Source organism: Lepisosteus oculatus, chromosome 9, assembly GCF_040954835.1.
Source record: "Lepisosteus oculatus isolate fLepOcu1 chromosome 9, fLepOcu1.hap2, whole genome shotgun sequence".
Classification (NCBI taxonomy): domain Eukaryota; kingdom Metazoa; phylum Chordata; class Actinopteri; order Semionotiformes; family Lepisosteidae; genus Lepisosteus; species Lepisosteus oculatus.
The window spans coordinates 4,777,737-4,793,477 of record NC_090704.1 but is presented as its reverse complement, the minus strand read 5'-3'; the positions used below and the strand labels follow the sequence as shown (position 1 = coordinate 4,793,477).

General features: G+C 42.5%; 1 protein-coding gene across 1 annotated transcript in view; it reads left to right on the top strand.

The window, feature by feature from the left end:
• The first annotated feature begins 503 nt into the window (after positions 1–503).
• The window catches only part of zswim5 (zinc finger, SWIM-type containing 5), a 64,404-nt gene continuing 49,166 nt past the window's right edge, over positions 504–15,741 (top strand). The window contains exon 1 of the mRNA XM_069194026.1: positions 504–1,086. Within this exon, the coding sequence (XP_069050127.1) occupies positions 588–1,086 (499 nt within the window). The 5' untranslated portion in view covers positions 504–587. The remainder of the gene's footprint in view (positions 1,087–15,741) is intronic.

Below are 15,741 nucleotides of genomic sequence, written 5' to 3'. Positions count from 1 at the left end.
AAACTTGCGAGTCTTGTGAGTTGTAATCAACCTTAAAAAAAAACAACACGAGCGAAAACTTCATCCCTCATTCTGAAAAAATGTGAGACATTTCTCACATTCTGACCGTTTTTGTCGTGTTCTGATTATTTTTAAAAAAAGATTTAGAGCATCAAGCTCGTTCCATTCATTCATATTACAGTTGTTATTCCTACTTTAAAAAAAAAAATTGGTTGTACTCGACAAACACCAGCATTTATTTTTAAACTTGATATCTTTACATCGTATTCTGTGGTGTCCGCTGTTACACAAATTAAACTCCTACGGATCTAAATGCCCCCCCCAAAAAAAGGTTAAAAAAGATGTAAAGATATATACGAAAGCTTGCTTCAGTTGGAAAGGACCTTTAGATAGGTCGCGGAGAAGTTTTTTTTTCCCCCCATCATAAAGAAAAGTTAGGTGTTGGTGCGATTCAGTGTTTGTTTTAGGTGGGTAGTGACGTACACAGCCCCCCCTCCCTCCCTCTCTCTCCTCCCACTCCTCGCACGGAGCTGCTGTCTCTGCGATTCTCAGGCTGGTCTTTTGCTTTCAGTGTTTATGTGGTCGTCATGGCGGAGGGACACGGAGAGCTACCGCTTCAGCCGCCGCTCCCCCTGTCTTCGCCCCCGGCTAGCAAGCGGCCGTGCTTGCGCCCGGCTCCCCGGGGCCCCGGCCCGGGCCCAGGGCCGGGATGCCCGAGCTCCCGGCTCCACTGCCCGGAATCCCTGCTGGACTGCGCCGCCAAGGCCGTGGCGGAGAAGTGGGCCTTCGAGAGGGTGGAGGAGCGCTTCGAGCGGATCCCGGAGCCCGTCCAGCGCCGCATCGTGTACTGGTCCTTCCCCAGGAACGAAAGGGAAATCTGCATGTACTCGTCCTTTCAGTGCCGGGGCGCCGGGGAAGAGGGACCCCTTGTGGGTCCGGGGGCCCCCGCGGGGTCCGGGGCTCTCCCCGGAGGGGTGCCCGGCGGCGGCGGCGGCGCCGTGGCTGGGGGCGCCGGGGACGGACTGCCTTTCCGCCGGGGGATCCGGCTGCTGGAGAGCGGCTGTGTGGAGAACGTGCTGCAAGTCGGTAAGTGGCCGGAGCCGGGGCGGCCTCAGCGGGGCTCCGGGCTCGTCTCCTTCCCCTTTCGAGCAGCGCTTGGCCGCCGGGAGCGAACTTTGCCAGAGCCGACGGGCCGGGGCGAGAGAGAGAGAGGGGGGGGTGGGCTTTTCCTTTTTTTTCCTCTCTCTCTCTCTCTCCCCCGGAACAAATGGAAGTTTATAGCGTTGTTCGCAAAGTTTTTTTTTTAACCAGATGTAACCCCCCCCCCGTCTCCCTCCCCCTGACACACACGCACACTCCTCACTAAACCCCTTTAAATCTGAAAAAAATTTGTGCGCTGTGGTCCCGTCCGTCAGCCGCCTCTCTCTCTCTCTCTCCCCCTTCCTCCCCTCAATCCGTCCGTCCAGCCAGCCAGACGCACATAAAAGAGGAAAAAAAAAATTGTTACAGTGTTTCGGCTTGAGCGGAAAACCTGGCGAGATCCGTCCTCAAGTAACAGCGAGGCAGCTTTTTAAAATTTAAAGGGCTCCTCCGCCTTTTGCCGACCGAGGGAAAAAAAATTTTTTTTTCCTGTTTTGATTCAGCGTCTTTTTTTTCTTTTTCCGCACATTGTGTGTCGTTCAGACAGAGAGAGAGAGAACAAGTGTGGTTTTTCACTTGGACCGGAGCCGACGACCTCATCGGCACGGTCGCCCCGAGTCTGTTTTAACTTTTTTTAAAAAAAAAACACAAATCTTTTTATTTCGACTCTGCCCCGTGTTAGAGGCTAATAAATGTTTTTTTTTTTTGGTGACGATTTGTCAAGTGTCGCATTTGTCTCGGAGGGGGGGGACGGAAAATCGCAGGAGCTGTCACGATTGAGCAGTATTGGCTATTGATAGGTTTTTTTCTGTCTGAGGCCGGGGGGGGTGAGGACACTATTCAGTCTCCTTACAAAATTAACCAAATGTAATCCGCTTTGCTCTTTTTCGTCCTCGCCTTTTGTTTGTTTGTTGTCTTGCGGTCAGGACAAAGGATGCTTTTGCGGTCTTAAATACAGCCTGCGTGTTTATATTTAGTTTTATGTAGACGTAAGGGAGAGGACTCGTTAGGTATTCGGCTTCCCACCCGAAATACGGGTTTGAAATAAAAACGCGATTCGTCGGCTACTTCGTGCTGTCGTTTCGCACACATCGATGGTTTCTCGCCAACGGGAACACCTTTTTAAATAAACGAATAAAAAGGCAGTTACTTCGTGGCCGTTTAGTTTTTAATTTTGCGGCCTCCCCCTCTATGGTATTTCCTTTCCCCCCACACACACACAAATTATTTTTAGTTATTTCGGCGGCTGTAGTTTGTGGGGAAAAGCCGGTGTCTAAGTGAAAAGCAGTCGGTCATTTTGAGATCCTAAGTTGTTTTGTGTTTCAGGGGCTGTGGGTTTTCGAGGTAAACACGTTCAGTAGGTTTTTGTTCCGAAACGTGTTTCCACTTTTGTTTCTTTCATTTTTTTCTTTTAAGGGGTGAGCGAGAGGCTGTGCAGGGTTTATTCTGGGTGTTCAACTGACTAGTTCTCTTTTGGTAAAAAGTCATTCAAAGCCTTTCAGTTAGTTTTATCACGAATGCATCTACTTTATAGTCTAAATAACGCGTTAATTCCACCGAAGTATTTTACTGTGTAGAGCTCCCCCAATAACTGCATCAGTGCGATGTAAGTGCCGAAGGATATATTCTGGTTTTTAGTGCTCTGAAGAAATCACTAATTTTTAACAAAAGCATAGCATAGCATCGTAGTTCTGTATTGTATTTGTATTGGGCATGAAGTTTGCCATACATTTCTTTCAGAAGACCGAAGTATTTTACAGATTTTCTTTGTAGTCTGTCAGATTAGTTCAGCTGTTGTGTGTTGAAAGAACAGAACCTTTGAAATAGGAGTTTCATGAAAGTCCTTACAGCGCTTGTGCAACAAAGTGAAGTGTTGAGCATTAATCACTAATGGAATATTACCTTTCCTCTAAGCATGCCATTTAAAATTGTAAAATCATTTAATACTCACAAAGATCTACTGTATTGCAGTAAGCGCCTGTGTTTGTGAGCCTGTAATGAAATAAAACGAGCAAATGTTTAGAAGCGGTGAGCAATTTCAGTTTTGAAAAGGGCTTGTATTCTCTCTTCATGTTAGCATAAAATTGAGTATACACAGCTCATTTTCTTAACTGACAACTCTGCCAGGAATAACCAGATTCAAAAATCTGCCTGAATCAAATGTGTGCGTAGTGTTTTCAGGAGCTAGAATCAAGAACCCAGAGCTGGAAGGAAAAAGTGTACAAATTCAAAGGGTTTTTTAAAAAAAATAATATACATAGCTCAACACATTGTAAGAATCAAATTCTGTTTTCTGTACACCTGTAATATAAACAAGGACAAAGTTAATATTCCTTTGTAACTGACCTCCTGATGCTCTTAGGTAGACTGTGCCTTACACAGCTTGTTTTGTTTTTGTCACATATCCACTGCTGGGTAAAATAGGACGTCTTAGCTTGTCAAATCAATTTGTGGAGCTGGAGACAACTTGGAAGGTTTCACATGGATGTGGGTCGACATTGGTCAGAGGACTGTTCTGTTGTGATATTAGATTTCTGAAACCCAGTGCTTCAGTGTGGTGACGGGGCGACACTGGGTTGTAGTGGGTGTCGTCCTTCAGATAATGAGAGTTTAGCCGAGGGCCTGAGTATGTGACTGTTAAAGGTTCTGTGTCACTGTCCGTAAGAGTAGGGATGTTAACCCTGATGTCCTGGCTCCACGCCACTACTGGGAGAGTGTGCAGTCTGGCGTCCCTAAAATTCCCCCTTAACTTAATTGGTGAAGCAGTATTTGACTTCTCCACCTGATCTGCACCAGCCGCCTCACTGCAGAGCAGAATGGCTGCCTTTCATTGCTGGATGAAGTGGTTCCCTTTTTCCTGTATACTTTAAGTGCTGTTTTAAGTGCGTGGAATGTAAATTTCCTCCATTTGCTGAATAACTTTTAGCGTTTAGAAACGAGGAAATAAGTGAAATCGCAAAGGAAGTATGCTGCTGTTTTTTTTTTCAATAGGATGTTACATCCTTTAAAAGAAAAGGTCAGTGGGATAAGAATTAAAAAACAAAAACAGTCTGTGTGTAATAAGCAAATCGACAAGCAGGTTAGTCCTGTCTGCGAGTGGCACTGTGTTTCTGGTTACAGCTCGGCTCCTTTCTTTCCAGCCTCCTGTCACTGGCATTTTTTTCCGGCATCAGCTGTTCAGCAAAGTGTGGACAGGGCATAGCACAGGGGGTGGGGAGCTGATAAAACGCATAGGACCGTCTTCAGCGACCCACCACTAAGGAAATGTTTCATTTAAAAGTGCTTATTTTTAACACAGGAGGTGTAAAATTAGCTGCAGATGGCGGGGGGTGGTTGAGGATGTGCTGATTCCAGAGGGTAGCTTTCCAGTTGGGCGATGTGCTTCACTCTCTCTCCTTCTGCCCACTTTCTTGTTGAGGCAACAGCAGGGGAAAATAGGGCTCAATCCATACAAAATCACTCTTGTTCATTTTTTTTGTGCCAAATCACACTGCATTTCCTTTGGTGCCGTCTTGACAGTAAAGCCAAGGTGTTGGGTATTCAGGGTGTGTACGTTAATTTTGTTCCTCATTTTACATATTTTAACCCTCATCTTGCTATTTAATGCTGTCAAGTATCCTAAAAAAGGGGATAGTTGAAAGATAGTTAGTCTGGGGTGTAATTTTTTCCGATTTCATTGGTTTTTGAGAGGATCTTTCTGATGGCACTACATTTTAAATTCTTATAATGTTTCCTAAAAAAAAGAGACGTGGAACGAATCGCCATTTTTGAGGTTCTGTAACCAAAAGAGTATTTTAGTATGTCCTTGAAAGTCAGTTGGCTTCCTGTGTCTTGCACATCACTGTACAGTTAAAAACAAAACGCATCTGAATGGCCATAAAAATGATCACTCAATGAAATGTGTGGGCCGTTAAACCTGAGCATTGAAAATCAAAGTGAAATTGCTGTGGAAGACGTTGAATTGTCACTTCATTTTAATAGCGTGAATGTTCTGCAAGGCAAATTCGAGTGCTGCAGGTTAGAAACCAGGTTTGCATTTTTATCATAATGAGTAATTAGAATATTGCACACAGCAAATATTGTAAATGAAGGCCAAAATAGTTTCTAACTGCATCTACTTCGAGCGTTAACAAACTTGTATTTTCTTGTAGTTAATGAGGGAGCTTGGCTTCTGTCGCTTGGTCAGCTGTACACCCACAGAGTACTGTAGAAAAAGACACCTGAGCTGTCTGCATAGGTTTAAGAAACACTTCTTGAAAACCCTTCAAGAAACAGTGACAGGCACGTTAGGTGACAGTGACATGTTTCATTGTTATGCAACGCACCAGTTTCAGTACAGAATTAAAGTGTGTAATTGACTATGAAGAGCAATGAACTGTTTGCCTGCAATTTTGTTTTTAAATTGTGCATTTTTTTTTAACTGAGTGCATGAAGCGTTGGTTAAGATGCTCTGTCGGTTTTGCTGTGAGTGACAGAAATGAGAAGTCAGCATGCGCTGGTGAAATTGCTCTGCTTTCTGTGTTGCTGTGTGGTCTCTTTGCCTGGAAATACAAAAGTATTCAGAGGATTGTTTTTTCAGTGTCCCAGCTGCAGTAAAAAAAGGGTTTTAAGAGATAAGTGTAAGGAAGAGGAATTAATAGATGAAAGTTTTTGCACAACAGAAATCCAGACCTGTGTTCCCATGCCAGACTGGGGGCTGAGGAGGGGATGTTTATTTAATTTTGAATGTTTGAAGAATTTCATTCTCTTTTATGCCCCTTTGTTATGCAGACTAATGGGACTATAAAGAGATTTTTGCTTTTTTTTCCTGATAACATTATACAGATTCAACCCCCCCCAAAAAAAAAATCTACCGTAGCTTCAGAATGAAGAATGAGCATCAGGGAGCAGAACCAATGTGAAGGGGAACAAAAAGGTTTATTAAAACAGAAGTTCAAGGCTTTTTTTGCGTTATTCAAGATTCACCTCTTTTGTTCTTCCTTTTCCCTTTTTTTCCCTCCTGATTTCCTTTGTTTTGGGTGACTGTGCCATAATTTTAAATTCTAATTCTTTAAAACGCCTGGGTTTTTTTGCAAAGTTTTGTGCCGTTCTTTTCCATTCAGTCCTGAGACGGGGGAGTTTCCCCACCGGTCGCAGGTGTGTTGACCTTCTGTGAAAGCAAGCTGGTACAGTCCATTGGTCCATCTTTCCAAATTCTGCTCCTGTCCCAAATGCATAAAATACCACATAGGTCATAATTTGTAGCTTCAATAACACACAGGTATTATCTAATGGGTCAGTAACAAGCCATTTCCCAGTTTGTTTACTTAAAATAATTGCATTGGTTTTCGTGCCACACATTCTACAAACATAGGTTCCACATTCAGCAATGGAAACTTGAAGCGATCTGGTTCGGATTCGTCTGATCTTTTCATGCAGACGCAGACCAAGGGGGTAGTCGAAAAAAGAAGTGTAGGCCTTTCTAAGCTTACGTAATTTAACAGAAAAGATGCACGTTTTTGGTGAGTACTTTGCAGGGGTGTTAGTTTCTGGTCTGTCTCGCTCTGTCTGCCCGGTCTGAGTCATAAGCTGGAAACCTGTAATTATATTTTTTGTTTCAAAACTGTTCAACAGATGGTAACAGCTATCCATCCATACATGGTTTGAAGCGGGCAGATTATACTACTTTGTTTGTTCAAATTAGTAATGCGAGTAATAATTCGCCACTGGAACAGACTTGTTACTTGCTGTTCTTCCAGCCCTGCAGTGTTCTGGCTGCATGCTTGGACTTCAAGTAAAGTGTGTAAATGTGTTCTTGTGTACAAAAGAGATAACTTGGCGAATCTTAAAAGAACTAGTTTGCACCACAGATGGGGGAAGAACCTGATGAATGAAAAACAAGCCAGGTACAATGGTCATTATAATGCGCAGGTCAATTTCATAGTTAAGATTTGAATGTGACTACTTAATTCTGAATTTTTGGGGGCCAGTAACTGCAATTTCTAAACATGTGACACCTTTGGAGGACCTACCAAGGCTGAAAGACTGATTAAAAATGTATGTTAGCCTGTTGCAAATGATAGGCAATCACGTCTTTAATTGTTCAAAATCTGCATGTGGAGCTTCTGTTAAGAGCTGCTCGTGCATCAGATCATTTCACTTTAAGATTAAGCCTTTATTTCTGACGGGGGAAAAAAAGTCAGCCTTTTCCTCACTTGATTAGTGAGGAAGTATTTTATAGTTATGTACCATTCATATTTAAAATCTGCATTTAAGTTTAGTATGTATTTGCGAAACGTCTGGCATTGCTTTCAAAACCTGCAGAAAATTGTCTTTTATAAAAATACAACCCCGTTAAAATAAAAACTGAAAACAAATCTGCATGGGGAAAATGAAGAGTAAACTTAGGCTGGGAGGGTTTCATCTACAGTGGTGCAAAAACAAGAATCTTTCACATTTTTGTCTGCGTTTTCTGTTCTATGAAGATGCCCACCACATATTCGCCAGCTGTCCTCTCGGTCTAGCACTGGGATTTATATCGAGTCTTCAAAAGGGGAAGATCCAGGGTCCGAGTAGTGACTGGGGATTACTGGGTCACGCACTGCTGGCCTTGGAGACGAGGGGGCGGGCCAAGTGGCTGAGTCACAGTGACGCGGGAAGCAGAGGTGCCATCGCCTCTGTGAAATCTCAATCATTTCAATAAAGGAATTCCTGACGGATTTAGCCCAGTCAGCCCTGAACCGAGAGGAGAAGCAGTTATGGCAAGTGTGCAAATGCCCAGCCCGGGCCTCCCCCCACAGTGAGTGATGTCAAGCCCGTCCCTGCTGTCGTGCTGAGATCTGAAGGAGGCCCACCGCGTTTCTGGGGGAATGTTTAGTCAGTGGAAGTGACTCCTTAACAAGGCCGCCCCTCTGTACCCCCTCTGACCATACTACTAATGGCAGAAAAGGGGACGTTCCGGCGCTTGTTTGCTTTGCTCTGACTTGCTCTCAAGCAGCGTCCCCTGTCCTGGAAATAAATTCTCTTGACATAGTGTTTGCTTTTATAGACGGTTTCTTCCATGCGTCTGGTTTCCGAAGGAATGTGGTGCTTTGTGGTTTGTTGAGAAACTAGACGCGACTTAAGAAATACATTAGGTGTGCATACCACTTATTTAAGGATTTAAATCTTTTAAAAAAAAACGAGTATTGAAATGTGAAATTTTGTTTTTGTCAGCTTTATCTTCCTCCTTCTGTACGGTTGAGGTCTCAAATCTTTTTTCCTCCGTTTTTGTTCCGTTTTCTTCTATGTTCAAACCCACCAGCATATATGTTTCTCATTCATGAAAGTGTCTTTAATCCTAAGGGAAAATACCCTTCGATCGTGGTAAAATATTTTTTATGTGTATTATAAAGTTTGAAAAACTTTTAAGGCTCTGACAAAAAGCTTCTGTAGGCGAAAAAAAACAACCTAATAGGACTTTTGTATATAACCAGATAATTTGTCAGTATTAGCTGCAGCAAAGGTGAACATTTTCTTTCCCCATTAAAATATCTAGAACTATCTTTTAAATGTTTAATTTTGATTTTCTGGGGAGATAGGATAGGGTTTTAGACAATGCTTGTGAAAAGGTAGGAGTGTAGCAGTTTTTTGAAAGACTGGTCCGGTGATGGGATTTGTGTACCTGGGTCAGGCCATTGGCTGGCTGGGTTTGTGGGAGGAAGTAAACTCTGGCTAATTCCTGTCGGAGTTCTCCTGTAGGCGTTTAAGCCTGGGCCTTTTCAGAGAGGAATGGTGTGCCTCGCTGCCCTCACTCTGTAGGTTCCCTGTCTGTGGCTTAATGAATGGAGAAGTGCTGTGTTTATACAGGGAATTCTTCATTTTGGCATTATCGGCAACCTGCGATTTGGGCTTTGTCAGCATTGTTTGGAGTTCTGTTCTATCTATGTTTGTGAAATATTTCTGTGTCCTTAATTCCATTAACATCTCTACAAAATCCTACCATTGTGTCTTTGTCTTGGCTCACAGCAACAGCCTGTGTTCCTACAGTCTCCTCTGGCCAGCTCACCCACTACGTTGTCCTATTTTTAACTAATTGTGAGCTGCACAACGAGGTTCAGTCCTCATTGGAGTAGAGGTGTATCCTTTGCTGTTGGCACCGCTAACCTGCAGGTGCCCAGGAGGTCACGGGGGTCGTGGTCTGTGTGGCAGGCAGGAACCTCCCAGTGGCATCTGAGGGAATCCTGGGTACAGTCAGCTAATGGCCTGACCAGGGCCCAAACCTGAACTCTCTGGAACACAAGAGTTCAGTTCAAGCTGCTGTGTGTCTTTACAGCTCGGGTCTTTGTGTTGAAATTAAAGGATATATACTGAATGGAAGATCTGGAGGGTTTCAGAGTTAGTGCTAAATCAGAGTTATATGTACATTATATGGATACATTGATTTACTCAGTGGATTAAAACAATATGGAGTGTATAAATGTAAACTTTATTCATACTGAATATGAAAGCCCCTTTTCTTTTTGTTCAGTTTGGAGAACAGTGGCTGTTACATAAGGCGTATTAGGATGTAGTGATATGCCCTTAGATCTAATACTTTAACCAGCAATGTCTTTTATACCTCTGTGTGTGTGCTCACTTCAAACACCTTTCTTCATGAAAGCTTTGTTTTAAATGATCTTTGTTTAGTACTGATTTAAGAAATTGTTGAAAGCTCCTGGAGAGAAGTTTTCCTTTTACTTCAGAAGCTTGGCGGACCTCAGTGATGATTTATATATCAATATCGTTAAAGGAAACTTTGTGCAGCTGGCTCTCATCCTAAAGCCTTTTAGGTTTGGATCTGAATGCATCTATATATGCAAAATGTCAAGTACCCCTCAGCCATTCCCCTTTCATTTAGTTGGTGTGTATCGGAGGCTTTAAGATCAACAAAACTACTGCTGTCTGCCTTATGCGGTCTCTGTACCTTTTGTTGGGTCATGATGAATACATATTGGTGCTAAAAAAAACTTATTAGTACGGGTATTGGTTATACAAGAGGAAGCATCCTTCTGTAGAATGTCTTCAGATTACAGGAAAAGTGCAGTTTCCCCTCTTTAAGTGCCGAGAATAGTCTTTAGCCATTCTGATTCCATGCACTTAACGGTTATTGCAATATTTGATCATGGCCTTAGGAAAAAATTGTCACTGCTAAGAAATTTTTCATTGTTAGGTGGCAGTGATTTGACTAAAAAAATGTTTCTTTCCAGAAAGGAAATCCAGACATGCTTTAGTCCTGTTTATATTAAAGTGTGTCGAGAGTGTGTATGTACACAATGCATTTTAAAAGTAAAGTATGCTAAATAACAGAATCCGCTTCTGTTAAATGGGCTTGTGTTGTTGGTTTTATTAGCATTTTGTGCTTAGCAGCTTTCTATTTTCTGATTTTTGTTGGTGTATATTAGGTGTGATTGCCAATACAGCACTCTTTCCAGGTCCTCTTCATCTGTTCGAAATTCCTGCAGCAGGGAAAATGAATCCGCTTTGCAGACTGAAGCAGTTTTTTTTATTGTGATCGTAATCATCTGTGCATATGACGACTCCATAGTGCTTAAATCGTATGTTGCCTTTTTTAGAAACGGGTAGTTGCTTTTATTTATTAAAAGGAAGGGGAAAAACCGGAGGTCACAGACGTGTCTTGGGTTTGAGACATGTTCGATGTACAGGTGAAAGGTGTGTTTTTAACTTGTTCTGAATGTTTCCGATTGAAACTGTAACCCGGTAGCGGAGGACTCACAGGGTGCCAAATCTCCTCTTCTAAATGCACTTCAGGAAGATTCAAGGAAAAGTCCTGCCTGCTTTCCAGCAGATTTGATGGCAATCATATAAATTGCTTGGTTGTTTCAGACAGAAGAGGCAGCTGTGTGGACTAGTGGTTAAAGCTCTGTGCTTCTGCCTGGAAGTTTGTCTTTACCCAAAGGTTGGTGGGAGTGTGGAACAAGCTGGTTCCCCTGATGACTACTGACTATGAAATGGGCTCACTGTCATTTGCTTGTAACCTTTATGGTTTTTATGTAAATGTAACCGTCTTTGAATAAATGTCAGCCAAATTAATAATAACAGCAGAACTTTGTTTTTGAATGGTTCAATCCGCTGCACCTGTGCAAATATAAAGCTGCTGTTTCATTGGTTTCCAGAGGTCTAAGCCAGCAGCCGATGCATAAACTGAAGGTGTTGCAGGTTTGTGTGCTGCTGCTCTACCCTGCAGATATCTATAGTATCTTCAGGCAGTATCTTTTTTATTTAGTTTTAGTCAGCAGTGCAGATTCATCATAGAGCTACCTCATGATGGGCTTAAAATGTTCAGTTTCATAGTGGTTGATTGCAGATTTAATACACGGAATGTGCCTCCCATTCGTTATTAGTGAAAACAGTAGCCGATCACGCTGGACAATACACCATGAATTAGAAGCCTAACGCTTGCCTCCCAACGATTGCCAGAATGTCAAAGCAAGTGTTTTAAATGAGATCCATTCATCTTAATCACTGGCTATTCACTCTCCTTCGAGCCCGACCCTCTCCCAGATCACAATCCTTTTCAGGAAGAAAAAGAAGTAATAGAGAACCCCCACAATTTGTTTTTTTTTCTGTTCCCCCCTTATTGTTGTAGTAATTGTTGTAAAAGGCTGTAAGGCTGAATCCTATTGAACACCTGCCATTGTTTCAGGAGGGTAGCTGTGCTCCAGGGCAGCCCATGTGTTGTGTGCTCTGCTGCAGTAGTGCTGTTCTCTCGTGTGTTTTTCACCACCAGTTTGTCTGTTTTATCGTTGGGTTTTCAGGCTGAGTAGCAGCCGTAACAGTTTATGGGTGAATTTACTTCCTGTTTGTTTTTTCTTTACTGAACATTGATGGTGACTCAAACCAGTTCAACTTGCAGGCTCTTTGGAGGTAGGGTTTGCTTGGAGGCAAAAGAAACTCAGCCTCTAACGCACAGTTGACTACCGGTTCTAAAATTATCTGTTGTGTAGCATTAATTTTTAAAAAAGGCAGATCTGTTCCATTTTGTCCTGTTTCTGCATATAAATGCCATGAAGGGTAAGCAAAGGTCTCTATGCCAAAAAAAAAAGACCAATGGTCAAATCATCAATAATATTAAGCATAAGATGTTGGGTTTCCAAAACCATTCTGTCAACTGCCTAGAAATACAGTGCATTTTCAAAGTGTTATATTTTCAAAGTGTTATATACCTTCAGGTGTTATATTTTTTATGTAAGGGTTTGTGCAATCCGAGTTATTCACTTCACTGCATATTAATGGTGCTCTTAAATATTTCCCTATTCTGATAGTTCGATCCTGGTAATTAATTTCTGTACTGAAGGCTCAGAGTATCTTGTTTTGAGTTTCCATTGTTTCTCGAGCTTTAGAGATGACTCAGCCGATCTCTTTTCTTTTTAGCATATTCACTCGCAAAGTTCTAAAGAGCACGGAGAGCATGTTTGAAGCTACAGGATATGTATTTCTTTGTTGAAGACAGAGGGACAATTAAAAGAAATGCAAGCACGCAAAGCCCTTGTGTGTAGAATCTGTGAAGGACAACACTATAGGTTTTGGTCGCAGGCTCTGATAAGAAAATTGCTGAGGTCAGCTGTGAGGCAAGAACTAGTGGCGAGGAACCTGCAGCTCTATGTTCATTCTTTAACTGGACAGATAGTATTTTCTTGATTTGTCCTGTTCCTTTTTTGAAAATGTGTTCACGTCCCAATAATGCCCATGTTTTCTATTTTATGAGAAACAAGTATGGTTTATAGTGTGGGGCGTTTCCTTTAGTCCTGAATGTGGGGTTCTTTTTTATCCAAATCCATTTGTATTAAAGTTACCATTGGCTTTTCTATACGGGTGGCGGGCTGATAATATACTGTAGGGCTCTAGAGGGTGTGTTTTTATGTCATCTGCTCCACTAGGTTTGCTGCATTGCAGCTTGGTGCTGACTGATTGCATGTTGCATTAATGCAGTTATTGCACATCTTGTCTTTGGGGAGAGAGCACTTGGGAAAAGAGAGGACTGAGTATGGGAAGCGATTGTGGCAGGAGCAATAGTTTGATTTAATGGTCATATGACCTGCCATAAAGTCTCCTTTGTATTGATGGCTTTTCACGAATGCCTGGGGTCTAATTCTGCTCTCCAGCTGGGCATGCCACCTACTATATCTTGTGTGCTGGTTCAGGGATGTTTTCTCATTTTTATTGGTGCTATTTCTTTGCCATAATGCATGTCCCCTGCCTTATTGAAGACGTGACGCTCCAGAAGAGAGAGCAATGTACTTTTTTTTTAAAGGAAGTGTTTGTAAATCTAGAAAAAGGTTGATTCTGGCTCATGTGGCTTCATTAGTAACAGCAAAGCTGGCTTTCTCTGGTGTGTGCATTATTTCTTATCCTAGGTTACCTTACACACCGCTCTGCACAGTGACTAGACCAAGGTTCCTGGACCTTGTGAGCCATTTTTAGGAAAGTATTTTAAGACGTTTTTAAAATTGACAAAAAAACGGGAAAAAAATTCAAACAAATGACACCCAAAGAATGAACAAAAAGCACAAACTTCCTTAATCCCTTGGCTAATTTCTTGTCGTCGATGTTATCACAAAGTGGTTGAATGTATCGGGGATAAGTGAACCGTTTTTAAGCTTTTTGTTCTTTCAAAGCAAGCAGAAACATTTCCTCCCATAAATATCAAGATGCCATTCACCTTGCTTATATGTTCGATCTATCAGATGATGTTTTTATTACAGAAAACCCTTTCCTCACTAATGATCTGTCTGGGTTTGGAACCATTTTTGGGGTGGTCTTAAATTGTGTGTGCAGCTTCATGACAAGTTCGGCAACAGCTTGTCTCTGCACTGCTTCTTAGGGAGATGATGGTAGTCTTTGAAAGGTGGTGTGACAAGGTGTGAGGGGACTTGTTGAATCCTTTGTCTCTTTTCGGCACTGGAAGCGGGTAATGTAGTCTAAAGACCAAACTGGCAGTTAGTCGCAGAGCCTGAAAGTGGAGGTTAGCCAGACGGGAGTAATATGCCTCATTTGATTGTAATTGCTTAACAAATGCAAAATAAGGCCTGGGGAAACAAAAAGAGAAAAAAAGGAGAAGGCAAATCAAATAAGGGGAAAAAAAAATCAGCTGGAGATGAGATTGAATAGACAATGGGGGAGATCAAATCACATTACTGTGACAGGATCGTGTTTAGGCAAACAGAAATTCAAATTCAGCAGCCTCCCATCTTCCACACAGCCGCATTGTGTGCAGTGTCAAATGGAGCTGGGGCTCTACATCTGGGGCAGTAACATTACACTGGGAGGTTAAGAAGTTTAAAAGCCCCCCCCCCCGCCCCCTCCCAGCTGCCCCTGGACAAGTCTGAGGCAGAGTTGAGACTGCATGTGTAGGCCCTCTGTGTCCCGACCACATGGAATCTCACTTCTGTCAGTAGTGCGCGTGTGTGGGGGAGCGTGGGGTGGCGGTGAGGGGCTCACAAAGAGAAGTTCATTCAGTGGCAGTTGGGGGACACCACAAAGCATTATGCAAATGTGTCAAGAGTTACAGAGTCCCTGAACACGCTCTTGAATATTTTTGCAAACTGAGGGGAGCGGAGCTCGGCCTCCTCTGGCAGACCTGTCCCGGCACTGTCCACACGCCTCCCTGCTTCCCTGCCCTCGAGCTCGGAGCCCTGGGAAGCACTCCTCGAAGCGAACCCTCGCCGCGCTTTCGTGTAGATGGTCATTTCTAGTGTTTTTTGTTGTTGTTGTTGATCAATGGTTTTCTCCTTCTTTTGGAAATTACATTGGTCTTTTTTTAAATGAAAAATGGAACTAAACAAGGTCATACAATACAAAGGATACCAGTCTTTTGATGAATAAAAAGCTCTTGTGTGACTTCAAGGGGAAAAAAAAAAGATTTGCAAAGGCTGCCCAGTACAAACTTGAGTGGTCTGGTTAAATCCAAAAAGTACATAAATTCTTACTGCTTTCATTTTCTGTAGGCTATTTGGCTGGGCATAAAGAGTTTGGTAATTCAATTGATTTCATTCTAGTTGTACGGCCATGTGATTCAAATCAAACGCTTAGTATTAGGACTTATCCCTGGTCACTGCAGGCGCATTAAAAGGCTAGAGACATTAGCTGGGAACCTTTGACACTACCTTGCCTTGGTTCATGAGTTACATGTGATTTTGGGAAGCTGGCCATGACTGCTTTTTTAGTGGCATTCATGTTTATGTAAATTTTTAAAAAATTATTTAATTTTTAAACTACAATTTAGTACTTTAGAAATTGAGTGGACCCTTGACCATTTTTAACAATTATTGTCGTTTATGTTCTGTAATGTTGTAAGTGTCCTTTATGTAAACCATGGGGTTAAAAGCAAAAATGTATTTAAAGTGCAAGCTCAGGGAAATAAGGCCATAAACGTAGATGCTTTAGCTCTCAAATTTAGATTCGAAATTATTGTGGCGCAACATAGCAACACCCCACAACTCCAGGGCTGAAGTCTCCTTTGCATGGGCTTCTGTGGGGTCTTCCGAGTATTCTAGTTTGCTCTTACCTTCCAGAGTCAGTGACCGTGTTAATCGGCGTCCTGAAACTAAATTGTTCCTTTGGTTGGGTGCGTCCCCTCCAGGA